We start from the raw sequence: 15,313 nt of genomic DNA, 5'->3' as shown, positions 1-15,313 counted from the left end.
GGCGCGCGCGGCGGTCGGCGACGTGCGGACGCGCGCGCGCGCGGAGCGGGCGCGGTCGCCACGCACTCGTCATGCCGACCGCGAAGAGCGTGAACTGGTGGCCGGGCACCTGTGGGGCGCGTCGTAAGTGGGCGCACTGTGCGAGAGCGGCCGCGCCGGCGCGCGCCTTGGGCCCGATATCGTACCAACCCTCGACGAGGCCCGTGACGAGGAGCACGGTGCCGATCCTGCGCGCGCCGCGTCGCGCCGTCGCTTCGCGATTCGCGGACGCGGGAGCGGCGCGTCAGGAGGAACCCGGCAGCGAGCGCCGTCTTCGGCGGCGGCGGCGTCCGGGCGCGCTGCAGCCGCCGCAGCCACTGCGGCAGCCAGTATTTCCACTCCGGCCCGTCCAAGTTCACGCAGCCGTTCCCTCCGTCGAGCCAACGACGACCCATCGCAGCAGCGGGTGGAAGCAACTCGAGGACGGCGCAAGTGTCACGGCGCGTCGCGCGTTGAGTTGGCGCTCGCAGTGACTGCAGCGAGCACTGCCAGAGCAGTGATCGTGCCGTGGCAGAAATTCATAAATATATCTTTTTTTTATGGCCGCCGCGGGCATGGCCGTCCGCGCCGTCGTGGCTATCCTGCTCGGCGCAACGTGCGCCGCCGGCCTCGTCGCGCCGCGTTCGACGCATAAAACACTCCTGCGCTCGTCGTCGAACCCCGACTTCCTCGAGGACGGCCTCGGCGAGGCGTCGTCGTCGTTCGAAGCGCGCAAGCCCCTGCTGAGCCCGCTGGGAGGCGTGTCCGTATCCCCTAAGGGCTTCGTGGCGATCCTCGCGTCGCCCAAGGACGACGACCCGCAGCGCGCCCTGGCCGTGCAGATCCACCGCGGCGACGTCGACGCCGTCGTGTCGCCGACGGCGCTGACGCTCCTCCAGCTGCTCCAGGGCATCGACGTCGCGACGGCGACGCAGCTGCCGCCGGACGCGCTCGCGCGCGCGCTGGACGCCGAGGGCGGCGACGCGCCGCGGCTCGCCAAGGTGCGCGTCGTGCCCGCGGCGTCCGCGGCCGCGGCGCCGCCGCCGCCGCGGTGCGCCGCGTTCGAGGCCGCCGTCGGCGACGCGGCCGCGCGGCTCCGGGCGGCGCTCGAGTCGAAGCTCGGCGTCGCGGTCACGGAGGGCGCGGCGGCGGACCTGCTCCGCGCGCACGCGGACGACGCCTGCAAGCTCGACCTCGCGGCCTTCGGCGAGGTCACGGCCGCCGCGCGCAGGCTCGCGCTCCCCGTGGAGCGCGACGAGTCCGTCGCCTTCGTGCTCGTCGCCGAGGACGGCGCGACGGCGCCCGCGAGCCCCTTCCTCGGCCTCGCGCTCGCGCTCCGCCACAACGCGCCGCTCGACGTGCCGGCGGCGCTCTGGGACGAGCCGCGCGCCGTCGACGCGGCCGACCTCCTCGCGGAGCTGCCCGTGAAGCGCGCCGAGGACCTCGTCACGGACGGCGCGCGCCTCTCCGCGCACTTCGCGCAGATGTTCGACACGGCGTCCCGCGCCGCCGCGGGCGCGGAGCCGGGGGACGTGCGGGGGTCGGAGTAACGTCGCGGGAAAGCAGAGCGCGTGCCTTCCGCCGTGTCGGAATTTCTGGACCTTGCGCCGTCGCAACTCGACGCAAAAGCCTCTCTTTTAACACGCATTTCAGGCAAAGTGAAGGTGTGACGACCGATCAGAGCGCTGGCCACGACTCGGCTCGACTTCTGCTGCTGCCTCCAGTGCACGCGTTTGATGCTCCGCGCGAGCTTAGTCCTTGCCGGCGCGCGCGCCATGTCCACCGTCAAGGTCGGCGGCCCGGTGCCGGCCTTCAAGGCCGTGACGCACACCGGCGCCGCGGTCTCTTCCGAGTCGCTCGCCGGCACGAGCTACTGCTTGTGGTTCTACCCGCGCGCCGACACGGGCGGTTCGCTCCCAGCGTCGGCGCAACGCGCGCGTTCGCTTTCGCACACGCGCTCTCGCCCTCGCAGGCTGAACCGCGGAGGGCCTCGCGTTTACCGAGCTCTCGGACGCGTACGCGGCCAAGGGCGTGGCCATCTACGGCGTGAGCTGCGACACCGTGGACGCGAACGCGGCCTTCCACGAGAAGTTCGCCTTCTCGTTCCCGCTCCTCTGCGACCTCGACAAGAGCGTGACCAGGGCCTTCGACACGTGCAAGCCGTCCAAGGACGGCGCCGACCCCTGCGCGTCGTCCGCGCGGTCCGCCGTCGTGGTCGATGCTGCGGGCACCGTCGTTCGGCGCGAGAGTCCCTTCGACGCGCGCGAGGGGCCCGCGGCGCTCCTCGCGGCGCTCTAGCGCGACAAGGAGGCTCGACGAGGCCGCGCGCCGCCGCGCCATGACGGCCCGCCCGCGCACCTCCGCGGGCGGGCCCGACCAGCCGCCGCGCGCGACCTCGTTCGTAAACTGAGGCGCAAGAGTCTTAGAACCGCGCCGGCGGCCGCGCGTCGGCGGCCCCGAGCCGATGGGCTCTTCGGGGCCGCGTCATTGGCGGCGGCGGCGCGGTGGTCGTCTTCGCTCTCGTCGGCGGCGGCGGCGCGGTCTCCCTCTAGAGCGCGCCCGCGGCCTTGAGCCGCGCGTCGAGCTCGCCCTGCTTGTCGAGCGTGATGATGCCCGGGCCGTCGTTGCAGCCGCCGACGAAGTCGGACTGGATCCAGATCGCCGGCACGGACGTGCGGCCGACGAGGCCGCCGAGCTCGGCGCGCAGCGCCGGGCCGTCCGACACCTCATCAAGCTCGACGACCGTATATTTCGCGCCCTTCGCGTCGAGGAGCTGCTTCGCCTTGACGCAGAAGGGTCATCGCACGAAGGACAGCATGAGCACGGGCTCGCCGGCGATGAGGCCGTCGAGCTTCGCGCGCACCGCGACCTCGTCGTAGGGGCCCGCGAGCATCTTGACGACGGCCTTCTTGCCCTCGTTGAGCGGGCTGTTGGTCAGGAGGTTTTGAACCGTGTTCGCGATCTCCGCGTACCACACCTTCGTGGGATCCTCGGCGTGAAGCGCGCGCGCGCTGCTGGACGCGCGCGGCGCGACGAAGGCCTCGGCGGCGCCGGCGAGCAGCGCCAGTGCAAACACAAGACGGCGCAACATGCTGCTGAGTGGCTCTCAATCGGCACGTTGAACTAAGTTACTTGTCGAGGTCAAGTCTAAGCTTGAGCCTATCAGCGGCCAGCTCATTCTCGAGTTGGAAGAAGAAGGTGAGATTGTCGCGCTCCTTGCGAAGGCGCGTCAGCTCGTCGATGAGTTTCCCGGCCTCCTCCCGACAGCGCAAGCGCTCATCGCGGTCGCTCTCCGCGAGCTCCTCGAGCGCGCTGCGCATAGCCCTCCCATAGTCTTCGACGCTGGCGTGTCGCCATCCAGTCGATCCGGAGGCGCCCTCATGGCTCGGCGCGGCGGCCTCGCCGGCACCGCGCGCCGCCTCGTCGAGCTTGTCGAGGAGTCGGAGGACATGCCGCGCGCCGCTGGGGTCCGGATCATCAGAACTTCTGTCTAGGTCGTCGAGGCGGTCCTCGATGATCTTCATCGACGCCTCTGATGCCGCCGTCGCCGCTTCGTACTTCGCCTTCTTCTCGAGCAGCGTCTCATCTACGCGGTGACTCAGCTCACCGTTCGCCTCCAACACCCTCTGCCGCTCGGCCGCGCCGAGCTGCTCCGCGCCGCGATGTAGTTGTGTATTCAAGGCTCCTATCTCCGCACGCATCTGCTTCATTTGCTCCTCGGCGACGGGCGTGTAGCCGTTGGGAAGAAATTTCAGAGCGCGCGAGCCTCCAAGGTTGATGTCGACGAGACCGGCCCGCATCGACATCGCGGGAAAGTATTCGCTGTCGACGGAGATGGAGCGGAAGACGAACTCGTCGCATTTGCCGTTGACGGAGAAGCGGATCTCGCGGCCGTCGAGGTCGAGCATAAAGCCGACGGTGTCGCCGACCGACCAAAGTAGTGGCTTTGATTCTTCGTAACATTCCTCGGAATCGTGCAGGTAAAAGCGTCCGTCGCACGCCGCATAGGAGAAGCGGTCCTCGCCGCAGCCGTACTGCCCGGGCTGGCACGGCTGCAGCTGTTCCCAGCCGCGCCGCGCCCAGCCGGGCTGCAAAGCGTTGCACGCCTCCGTGATTTCTACTTCGTAGTACCATTTGCCGCTCGTCAGCGCAACTCCCAGGAGCCCGATCGTCGCCACGATTTCGTCTTCTTTTGGACAGTCGTCGGTCAGCTGATCCATGCGCCACTGGCTGTCCTCGCAACGGAGCCGACCGGTGCAAGGGAAGATCCACGACAAAGACGATGAGAGTCCGAGACGCGGCGTAGACTCGTTGAAAAAACCGATCTCAAGAGCGTAGCGTTGTCTGTCGTTGGCCTCCATCTCCTCGTAGACTCCTCTCTGCTCTGGCGTTAATTGGTTCCATAACTTTCCGAGAAAGAGGCCTGCGGGAAGGCATCATCGCGCGCAAACACCAGCTCCAGGACGCCGCGGCGCGCCGATCTCGCCGGGAGACATGCCCCGCTTCTCCAGATGCGGGCGTTCCGCCATGGCCATAAAGATGCTCGCCTTCCGCGGCCGCTTGAGAGCGCTGAATTCCTTATGCGCCTCGGCCAGGTTTCGTTCCTGCCTCATGCGCACGATCTCGTCCTCGAATTCCTCCTTTAGCAGCTCGGCTCCGTCCGTGTGCTCGAGCTGGCGAGCCACGGCCTGGATCAATGCCTCCCCCTTATGACTGCCGTCTCGCTCCGCTCGGAGTGTGAAAGCGCTCGGCGGGAACTCGTCGCGCTCCAGGACCCCTGCCACGGCCTGCTCCAAAACGTCTTGCGGAATTACCAGCGGCTCGAGTCCATCCCGGATCTTTTTCATCGTGCCGTAGAACGCGTCCCTGAATTCTTTCTTAATCCGCGCGCCTCCGTCCGGCTGTTTGAATTCTTTTGCCATTGATCTCAGCAAGATGTCTTCGAACTCACTCGCATGGAACAGCGTCACCTCACCCATCGAGGCCATCCTGCGCATGATCGCCCTCACTCCACGCTTCACGAGAGCGTCGCTCAAAACCGCCGCGCCGTCGTCTTCTGTTTCCGCGTATAGGTCGCCGGGGAGCGCCATCTCGCGGCCCATGCGCATGAGCCGCAGGATCTCAGCTCTATCCCGATCCTCAGGCTTCGTCTCCACCTTTGGCGCCTCCCAGGCCGTCGTACAGCCAGCTAATCTCCAGCCATCATGCTGCCGCGCCGGGGGCAGCTTCCCGTGCACCGTCGACCTCGCGCCAGCTTCGCGAGCTTGCTGTAGCAGACCGAGATCCTCCCGGCCGCCGGCGCCTTCCACAGCGCAATGGCGCGCGTCCTCGCGGCCGTCGCGCTCCTCGCAACCACACACGCGCTCGTCGCACCGAAAACCCACACGACGCGCGTCGCGCCGTCGCGCGCCGTCGCCGATCTCCTCAAGGACGCGAAGCTCGACATCCCCTGGCTCGCCGAGGGCGACGCGCCGGCGGAGAACAAGGTGAACACGCCCGAATCCGCCAAACGCATCTTCGCGCTGCCCGACGCGCCCGTGCGCCACGCCGAGTCGCCCGAGCGCGTCGCCGCGGTCCGCGCGCGCGCGGCGACGGCCGCCAAGGACGCGGCGGAGCTCCGCGGCATGCTCACGGGCGCGGCGGACAGCGACGCCTGGTGGCGGTCGCCGCCGCCCGGCGGCGCCGGCAGCGAGCGCGAGTTGACCGAGGACGAGCCGCTCCGCGTGCTCGTCGCCGGCGGCGGCCTCGCGGGCCTCGTGACCGCGGCCGCGTGCCACGCCAAGGGCATGAAGGTCGCGCTCTTCGAGCAGGCGTCCAGTTACGCGCCCTACGGCGGCCTCATCCAGATCCAGAGCAACGCGCTCCGCGCCATCGAGCGCATCAACAAGGACGTCTACGACGAGCTGGTCGCGGCGGGCACGGTGACGGCGGACCGCGTTTCCGGCCTCAAGATCGGCTACAAGCGCGGCAACAAGCTCGCGGGGCTCTACGACAAGGGCGACTGGCTCGTGCGCTTCGACACGCTCGGCCCGGCGCTGGAGGCGGGCCTGCCGGCGACGGTCGTCGTCGACCGGCCCGTCATCCAGCAGATCTTCGTCAAGCACGGCTTCCCGGAGGAGACCGTGCGCATCGCGAGCCGCGTCGTCGACTACGGCGACGAGGGCGGCTGCGTCAAGGCCGTGCTCGAGGACGGCACGGTCGCCTACGGCGACGTGCTCGTCGGCGCGGACGGCGTCTGGTCGTCCGTGCGGAAGATCATGCACGGCCTCGGCGCGGGCGCGACGGCGGACGCGGCGTCGGGCGCCGCGGGCGGCGCGCTCGACGACGCGGAGGCGCGGGCCATGGCGCGGGAGACGGTGCGCGTCGCGGACCAGGCGCAGCGCCGCTTCTCGGGCTTCACGTGCTACGCGGCTCTGGCGGACATCCGCGCGTCGAACATCGAGGAGGTGTCCTACCAGATCCTCCTCGGCGACAAGAAGTACTTCGTGTCCACGGACGGCGGCGGCGAGCGCCAGCAGTGGTTCGCGCTGATCCGCGAGCCGCCGGGCGGCGTCGACCCCGAGCCGACGGCCGAGAACCCGACGCCCAAGCTCGACCGGCTCCGCCGCGAGTTCGCCGACGGCAACGTCTACGCGGCCGACGCCGACGGCAAGGTCTGGGACGGCTTCGCGCTCGAGCTCGTCGAGGCGACGCCGGAGTGCGATATCAAGCGCCGCGACCTCTACGACGGCGCGCCGCTCCTCGACAACCTGGACCTGAAGCGGTGGTGGAGCCCCTGGGCCGACGGCCGCGTCGCCATCTGCGGCGACGCCGCGCACCCCATGATGCCCAACCTGGGGCAGGGCGGCTGCCAGTCGACGGAGGACGGCTACCGCCTCGCGGAGGAGCTCGCGACCGTGACGCACACGAAGGACACGTCGGCGGCCCTCGGGTCCTACAGCCGGAAGCGCGTCGTCCGCACGTCCATCGTCCAGGGCTTCGCGCAGCTCGGCTCCGACCTCCTCGTCGACTTCGACCTCATGATGACGATCCCGCTCGTCGGGCCCTTCTTCCTCAAGGCGACCCAGCTCTCCATGCCCTGGATCCTCCGCTTCCTCTACACGCCCGAGTTCTAGGGGGGGAGGGTCAGGTGTAAGCAGACTCGAGCAGGCTTCGTAAGTGGCGACTTCAAGCGGTCGCAGTTGACGTCGAAATCTTGTCCATGTTGAACACTCTTGCCACTGGCCGCAAAAACTTCTTTGCGCTCTGCGGGCGCTCTGCGGGCGCTTCGGCAGCAACCACTCCACACGGTGCACGCCGGCAGCGCGGGGCGGGCCCCGCGCGCAGCGCAGACCATGCTCCAGTACGTGCTGAATCGGCCCTACATGGTCACGGCGCAGCAGCGCGCCCAGGCCCAGCTCGACCTCGAGCGGAACCCGGCCTGGGCCAAGAAGCTGCAGCTCACGCGGGTCATGGCGTCCCACGACGGCTGCGTGAACAGCGTGCGCTGGCGCGGCGACGGCCTCCTGCTCTGCTCCGGCTCCGACGACCGCTGCGTCTGCGTCTGGGACCGCCGGGGCGCGCTCGTCGGGAAAAAGAAGACGACGCACGCGCACAACATCTTCGACGCCGCGTTCGTGCCCGGCTCCTCGGCCATCGCGACGGCGGCGGCCGACGGCCGCGTGGGCCTCATCGAGGCCTGGGACGGGGACCAGCCGGCGCGGACGCTCTACGCGTCGCGCGACTACGGCTGCATCGCGAGCAAGCTGAGCTTCGTGCCCGACGACCCGCAGACGTTCGTCGTGGCCTTTAGCGACGCGCGCGTGCGCCTCTTCGACCTGCGGTCGCGGAGCCACGCCGTCGTCCTCGACCTCGGCGGCGTCGGCGCGACGGCCGTCGACTTCAGGCCCCGGCGCCGCGAAATCTTCGCCGTCGGCGCCAGGGCAGGAAAAGGGTGATTCAACGTCGCTTCAACGTGAGTGTTCCGCGCGCACGCGTTTCGGAAACAGCACCAACGCTTCGAGAGCGCTCTGAGAGATGATCGCTCGTCCAAAAATCAGCCGAAACGAGCGGAAAACGACCGAGATGGGAGCCTTTGAAGTTGGGAATTTCGCACCCTTTTCCTGCCCAGGTCGGCGCGGACGACGCCGCGCTCCGCTTCTGCGACCTGCGCGCGGCCGACGCGTCGGCCAAGGGCGTGTCCGCCGCCGCGGCGCGCCCGCCGCCGCCGAGCGGTGGCCTCGACGACGACGAGGACGACGACATGGACGAGGACTCGCGCGGCTCGAGCGACGGCGCCGCGGCGCCCGACCGCGGCGCGCTCTCCGACGACGACGACGACGACGACGACGACGACGACGACGACGACGACGACGAGGAAGACGAGGACGACGACGCGCTCGACGAGTCCGACGACGACGCGCTCGACGAGTCGGACGAGGAGGTCCCGGGGAGCGGCGCGCGCGCGGCCGTCTCGTCGGCGGCGGTCGCGCCGCACCTCGCGGACGCGCTCCGGCCCCGGCGGCGGCGCGGCACGCGCGCGGGGCGGCCGTCGCGGCGCGCCGACGTGGGCATCAGCGGCGTCGCCTGGTCCGAGGACGGCAGCCACATCCTCGCGAACTACCGCGGCGACGACGTCGCGTTGTTCCGCGCGCCGATCCCCTGGCCCAAGGACGTGCACTGGCCCTGGGCGACGGTCGAGGACGTCGACGGCAACGTTCTTGTCCAGGGCACGCCGGCGGCGGAGGACGAGGCGGCCGCCGCCGAGGACGAGGAGGACGACGGCGCGGACGCGAGTCTCTTCGTCCGATCCTTCGGCGGCCGGCGCAACGTGCAGACGTGCGCCAAGGAGGTGCGGTTCCTGTTCCGCGACTCCTGCGTCGCGACGGGGGGCGACGACGGCGCCTTGTACGTCTGGGAGGCGGCGACGGGCGCACCCGTCGCGCGGCTCCGCGCGGACCGGTGCGTCGTCAACTCCGTCGCGCCGCACCCGTTCCTGCCCATCGTCGCGACGTCGGGCATCGACTCCGAGGTGAAGATCTGGGAGGCGACGGCGCCGCTGACAGCGTCGCGGTCCCGGGCGTCGTCGCGCGCGAGCCGCGCGTCGAGCCTGAGCCTGTCGCCGCCGCTCGCGGCGACGCCGCCGCCGCCGCCGCCGCCGCTCGCGGCGACGCCGCCGCCGGAGACGCCGCGGCGGCGTCGCCAGCTGCCCGCGGCCGTCGGCCCGCCGCCCCTCGCGCTCGACGGCGCGGCGCCGGCGCCGCCGCGGCCGCCGGCGCCGCCGGAGCCCGCGGTGACGCCGAGCCCGCCGCCGCGGGACCGCGCCGCGAGCCTCGCGAGCTTCGAGGACTCGGAGGACGGCATGGACTCGTCGAGCGGCGGCGAGTCCGACGACGACTGGGCGCGCCGTCGCTGCGCGCCGCGGCCGCGCGCCGCGAGCTCCGGGGCGCCGTGGACCTGAGCCGCGCGGCCATCTTCCTGCGCTCGTCGCGCGCCTCGAGGCCGCGGACGCGGCCGCGCGCGCCGTCGTCGCGGAGCCGGTCGTCGCCGCGCCGCCGGAGCCGTCGATCTTCTCCCGCGCCGTCGCCGCCGCCGCGTCCGCGCTCGCGCCCGCCGAGGACGGCGCCGCCGGGGAGTAGACTTACTTTACGAAGGTCGTCCGAACTGGCCCGACGGCTTGCGGCGCTTCCGCCGGTCCGCTTGGTGGTCGACCATGTAGGCCCGCGCGATGTAGAGGATCATCTCGACGAAGAGCATGACGATGCCGCCCATGAGGCCGGCGACGACGCGGCTCGTCGCCTTCTCCACGAGCGACTTGGACAGGATGTAGCAGATGAACGACGACGCGACGGGCGCGACGACCATGTTCGCGCCGATCGTGTACTGATGGCGGAGCGACGCGCCGACGCGCTCCTCGGGCCGCACGGGCGCCCGATGCACGGAGCTCACGAGCGTCGCGTACTCGCGATGCTCGGCGCGACGCGCGAGCATCTCGCGCCGCGTGGCCACGGCCGGATCGGGGGTCGCCTCGCGCACGGGTGCGGGGAAGACGAGCTTCGTGCCGCGGAGCGCGCTGCGGAGCGACAGTCGTGTGCTTGAGTTCTTGGCCAGCTCGCTCGCCAGCGCGTCGACGCGCACCGGCTTCGACTCACCGGGGCGGATGAGCTCGAGGCCGGAGGCCATTGCGCGATCGGCCATCGCGGAGCCTGCCATGCTCTCCGAGAGCTTGGATGCGAGGGCAAAGTTGATCATCAACTATCTTCAACCAAGCGCCTCGATCGATGATCGATCGATGAGGGCTTGGTCCGGGCTGCTCTCGTGCTGCTTCCGCCTCCTCTGCTGCTCGTGCGTCGTCGCAACGAGTGACGACGCGAGCGCGGCTCGCCGCTTCGCGGCGGCGGCCAAGAACCACCTCGATCACGGCGACGCCCGCGCGTTCCACGCCGCCACGGGCACGGCCGTCGAGGCGCTGCTCGCGGCCCTCGTGAAGCGACCGCAGAACTGCACGGCCATCGCCTCCAGCGAGAAGTTCGTGCCGCACCCGTTGAACGCGAAGGGCCTCCACGCGCTCCGCGCGCTCGTCGCGCGGAAGCTCTCGACGGGGACGACGCTCGCGGACGACGCGTGGGCGAAGCGCCTCGCGCGGCGCGGCCTCGCGACGGAGGAGTTCCCCGTCGCGTCGCTCGCCCGCGTGGAACACGGCGACGGGAGCCACAGCCTCCAGCTCCCCGGCGCGCTGCTCGCGCGGCTCCGCGCGCTCTTCGGGCCGCGAGCGTCCGTGAACGCGAAGCTCGGAAGTCCGGACGGCGCGTGGCAGACGACGGGCGCGCGGCCGACGTACAACCAGCTCTGGATGCACGTCGACACGTTCCTGCCCACCTACAAGGTCTGGGTCTTCGCGAACCTGTCGCGCGACGCGGGCCCGTTCTCCTACGTGGAGGGTTCGCACGCGAACGACGAACGAAAGCTCGAATGGCTCTTCGAGCGCACGAAGCACCTCGTCGACGCAGCGTCCATGCCCCGCGACGCGCCCGTGCGCTACGCGCCCGGGCCCTACGACGAGCGAACGCACGGCTTCGAGGGGTCCCTGAGGGTCCTGGGCTTCGACCCGGCCGACGACCGGTCGAAGGCGCTCGCGCGCTTCGGCTACGCGCCCGCGAAGCCCGTCCTCGCGACGCGCCGGGACGCGGCCTTGCTCGTCATCGCGGATACTTCCGGCTTCCACATGCGCGGCCGCGCGGCCGGCGACGCGAAGCGCACGCAGCTCGTCCCGCGCATCACGGAGGCGTGCCACCACCGGGGCGACTGCGACGGCCGGAGCGCGCGCTGCGGCGTCGGCTGCGTGCCCCGCGACGACCCGTTTTGGCAGAGGAAGGTAGATTAAGGCTCACTCTCCTAGTAGAACGATTCGTTGGGGTCTTCTGGGAAGGGAAAGTACAGTCTTCTGTCTGGGAAAAGCTCCTCCATGGACTTTTTGGGTTGCTCCCACGGGTTAATCGGGTACGGGCCGTCACTCTTGGAGCGCCAGAATCGGAGGATGTGCCAGAAAACTTCTTTTGGGAGCGTTGTGGACGCCAGGCTGGAGGCGCGCCGCGCGGCTCGTGTCTTTCTCAGCGTCCCAGGCTGCGGCGGCGGCAGTCCGAAGAGCCGCTCGAGCGGCGGCGCAGCGACCGCGCGACCGCGAAGACAAAGCAAACGCAGGAGCAGCAATTGGAGGCGTGGTTCGGTTACGTAGCGCTTCCAACCACCCGCCGAGCGTATGGCGTTCAGGAGACGCTTCATCTTCCGCATTCCCACTCGAAAGATGTCTGTTTCACGAAGCATCGCGCCGCGACGTAGTAGAAATCTGAGCATGCAACCGGTGGCCACTGCGTACTGAGGTTCAGCATCACATTTAGTCCTGGTGGTGACGATGTCAAGCGGTGTCCCCGACGGGGCATGTTTATCATCGGGATCCGCTAAATTCACATCGGCGCCGTGGCGGATGAGTGAATCCACCGTGTCGAATTGCAATGATTTCACAAAGGCGTGAAGCGGGGGCTCAATGGATTGACTCACACTGTTTGGATCCGCGCCTCGCGCCAATAGCTCGCACGCCGCGCGGCCTTTACCCCAATGACCCGTGTAGCTGAGTAGGCTCGCGCCGAGTTCGTCGCGTTCATTTATATCGTGGTTCGCAAGCCATGCATCAAGGGCATCGACATTCAGGTAGAACATATCGTTCTCAATTGGCTCATCGGAATATCCCAAAAGTATCTCCGACGCTGCCGCGTACAAGCTCCCGCGACCCGTATCAACACGCCCGCCCGTCGCAGTCGCCATCGGGGGGGAGGCGTCGTGCCACGTGTGATTGTTAAAAGCTTGCGCGCGCCGTGACACCTCGTCCAGGCGCACTGCAAGCCGCTCACGTGCGTTTTGCGGCGAAATCGCTGAACAACTTACGCGTCCTTCAGCACGGCCTCGGTGCACTCGTCGAGGGCGGCGTCGATCTCGCCCGTGGCGTCGACCATGAGCTTGTCGAGGAGCTCCTCGGCGAGGGCCTCGATGACCTGGGCCTGGCTCAGGCCCGTCTCGAAGAGCTCGGCCTCGACGCGCTCCTTCCACTTGCGCACGTCGGAGCGGTGGCCGAGGATGCGGAAGATGGCGTCCGGCGGCACGTTGGCCGCGCGCTTGCCGCGCTTGTCCGCGTCCGCGGCCGCCGCCGCCGCGTCGGCGGGCGCGCCGAGGCTCGCGTCGACCTCGTGTACGGGCGCCGCGACGTCCAGGGTCCCGTCGTCCGGCGGCGGCGCGGGCTCGGGCCGCGGCGGCCGCCGGTGGAGCGACTCCAGGAGCCGCCGCTCGTCGTCCTCGATCTCCGTGAGCTTCTCCCAGAGGCGCTCGACGAGGTCCGCGCCGTCGCGCGGGGCCGGCGGCGCGGCGCCGCCGAACGGCAGCCGCGCGGCCGCCGCGGGGTGCAGGTCCGGGCGCGGCGCGGCCGCGTGGTGCGGCGCGGCCGCGTGGTGCGGCGCGGCCGCGTGGTGCGGCGCGGCCGCGTGGTGCGGCGGCGCGTAGGAGGCGTGCGGCGGCGGCGGCGGCCCGGCGGCCGGCGGCGCGTAGGCCCCCCGGGATCCCCCGGGTCGAAGGGCGGCGGCGGCGGCGCGGCCGGCGGCGCCTGCGCGCGCTGGAGCGCCGCGAGCTGGTGCTGCTGCTGCGCGAACATGCCCTGGACCTGGTGCTGGAGCTGGCGCTGCCAGGCCTGGAGCTCCGGCGCCGCGGCCGGCGGCGCCCTCGCGCGCTCGGCGGCGTCGAGGCGCGACGCGCGGTCCACGGTCTTCGTGGCCATGTCCACGAGACCGGACACGGCGCGGGCCATGGCGCCGATGTCGCCCATGGCCCGCGCCTGGGCGCGCGACGACTCGCCGGCGACGGCCGCGTTGGCCGCGGCCGCGGTCGCGAGGCGCCGCGCGCCGTCGATCTGAGTTTTCGGCGCGCCGTCGCAGTGCCGCGGCGCCGCGAAGCCGCCGTGGGCGAGGGCCGCGTCGACCTCGAAGGGGTCCGCGTTCTCGTCGGCGACTTTCTTGACGACCTCGGCCCTGTCGTGGGCCGCGATGGCTGCGCGGACGCGCGCGAGGTCGACGGGCGACGTCGCCCGCGTCCGCGTCCGCGACGCCGGGCCCGCCGCGCGCGAGGTCCTGCGCCGCGCGGGCGACGGCTCGCCGACGCAGTCGGGGAAGTGCTCCGGGGCGACGCGCGGCGAGTGGCGCGGCTCGCGCAGCGACGATCGCAGCGAGGACTGCGGCGTCGGCGGCGGCGGGCTCCGGCGCGCGGGCGTCGCCGCGGGCTCCGGCGTCGCGGGCCGCGCGTCGACCGGCGGCGGCTCCGCGAAGTGGAACTCGCCGGACCGCTCGGGCGTCCGCGCGCGCGGCGACGGGGGCCGCCGCTCGCCCGGCCGCGGCGACGCCGCCGCCGCGCGCGCGGGCCGCGCGGACACCGCGGGCGACCGCAGCTCCGCCGCCGACACGGGCGGGTGCTCGTCGAAGAAGCGGTGGCCCCGCGCGCGCGCCGCCGCCTCGCGCCGCCGCTCGATGGCCTCCTCGTGCGCGCGGTCGCGGTCCGCCGCGACGGCGTGTCCCCCGTCCCAGCCCCGCTCCCGGCCCCGGGCGAGCTTCCGTCTCGCCGCCGCCGCGCGCAGCGCCGCGCGCTCGCGCGCCTTGGCCACGAACAGGCTCGTGTTCGTCGCCGCCGCCGCGCGCCGCCTGCGACGTTCGGATGGGTCCGCGAAGTGCTCTATTTGGGCAGCCCGAAAGCGAATCGAAGCGCGGACGCCGGGCGACGCGCAGCGCGTGGTCCTTCACGCGGGGCACGCGGGCCGGCGCCGCGCCCGCCGACGACGCCGCGGACGCCACGGACGCGTCGTCCGCGTGGGCGCGGACCATCGCGCGGGCAGCTCTCGAGAAGGTGTTCGAATGAGTGCCGTGCTTCAAAATCTTCAAGTTTAAAAAATTGTTAAAAGCTCACGCCTCCAGCGGCCGGGCGATGCCCGGCGGCGCGCCGTTCCAGCGCGTCCCGTCGTCGTAGTGGAGGTCGAGGGTGCCGTCGTCGTAGACGCGCTTCACCGTCGCGGGCCAGCGGCGGAGGCCCTTGCGCCACTTGGCCCGGACGCGGTCGCCCGGGGCGAACGTCGCGCCGCCGGCCGCGTCGTCGTCCTCGCCGGCGCGGGCCCGGGCGAGGCCGACGAAGAGGCGCGCGAGGGGCTTGTTCTTCTTCAGCGCCTCGACCGTGAGGCCGCCGCCGCCCGACCGCTTCGCGCGCGCGGTCGCCTGGTAGATCTTGACGGTCTTGTTGAACGCGTCCGAGTGCTCCGGCGCGCGCGCGTTGACCTCGGCGACGCGGTCGCCGAAGACGTTGAGGCCCAGGATGACGCGCTTCTTGCCCGCCGGCAGCGCTTTCACTTCCTCCGACGCGTGGGGCCACTCGCCGTCGTGGACGATCGCGCGATTGAACGCGTAGGGAATCCGGTGCCAGCCGTCGCCCGCCAGCGCGCCCTTTTGCAGCCGGCTCTTGTAGCCGTAGGCCGCGTAGTGCGCCAGCCCGCCGGAGTTGACGACGAACGCGCCGCCCTCGACCCGCCGCGCGTCGTCCGCGGCGCCGTCGGCGAGGTCCGAGAGCTGCACCGTCGACGCGTAGAGCGGCGGCACGATCTCGTTGGTCTCGTGGCGGTGGAGCTCGCAGTAGTCCAGGTGGTAGTCGACGCTGTTGCCGACGCCGCTCGCGAGGCACCAGACCGCGACGCCGTGCGCGCCCGCGGCTTCCAAGTCGACGGCGTCCGCCGCGCGTT

The 15,313-nt window shown here is 71.1% G+C and overlaps 2 protein-coding genes across 2 annotated transcripts; one reads left to right on the top strand and one right to left on the bottom strand.

Moving 5' to 3' along the window:
* Positions 1 to 2,569: 2,569 nt before the first annotated feature.
* On the bottom strand, positions 2,570 to 3,109 carry AURANDRAFT_77966 (selenoprotein; the record flags this gene model as incomplete). Its single annotated transcript, XM_009042167.1, has 1 exon — positions 2,570 to 3,109. A coding segment is annotated over one exon (540 nt), but the record flags the coding sequence as incomplete, so codon positions are not given.
* A 2,695-nt stretch (positions 3,110 to 5,804) lies between these two features.
* Positions 5,805 to 7,133, top strand: AURANDRAFT_31758 (hypothetical protein; the record flags this gene model as incomplete). Its single annotated transcript, XM_009042204.1, has 2 exons — positions 5,805 to 6,263; positions 6,372 to 7,133. The coding sequence occupies 2 exons, from the start codon at positions 5,805 to 5,807 to the stop codon at positions 7,131 to 7,133; spliced, it is 1,221 nt and encodes a 406-aa protein (XP_009040452.1).
* Between the last annotated feature and the right edge of the window lie 8,180 nt (positions 7,134 to 15,313).

This window comes from Aureococcus anophagefferens, assembly GCF_000186865.1.
Source record: "Aureococcus anophagefferens unplaced genomic scaffold AURANscaffold_28, whole genome shotgun sequence".
In the NCBI taxonomy this organism is placed as follows: domain Eukaryota; class Pelagophyceae; order Pelagomonadales; family Pelagomonadaceae; genus Aureococcus; species Aureococcus anophagefferens.
The sequence above is the reverse complement of the archived record's forward strand: the minus strand, read 5'-3'. Positions and strand labels throughout refer to the sequence as shown.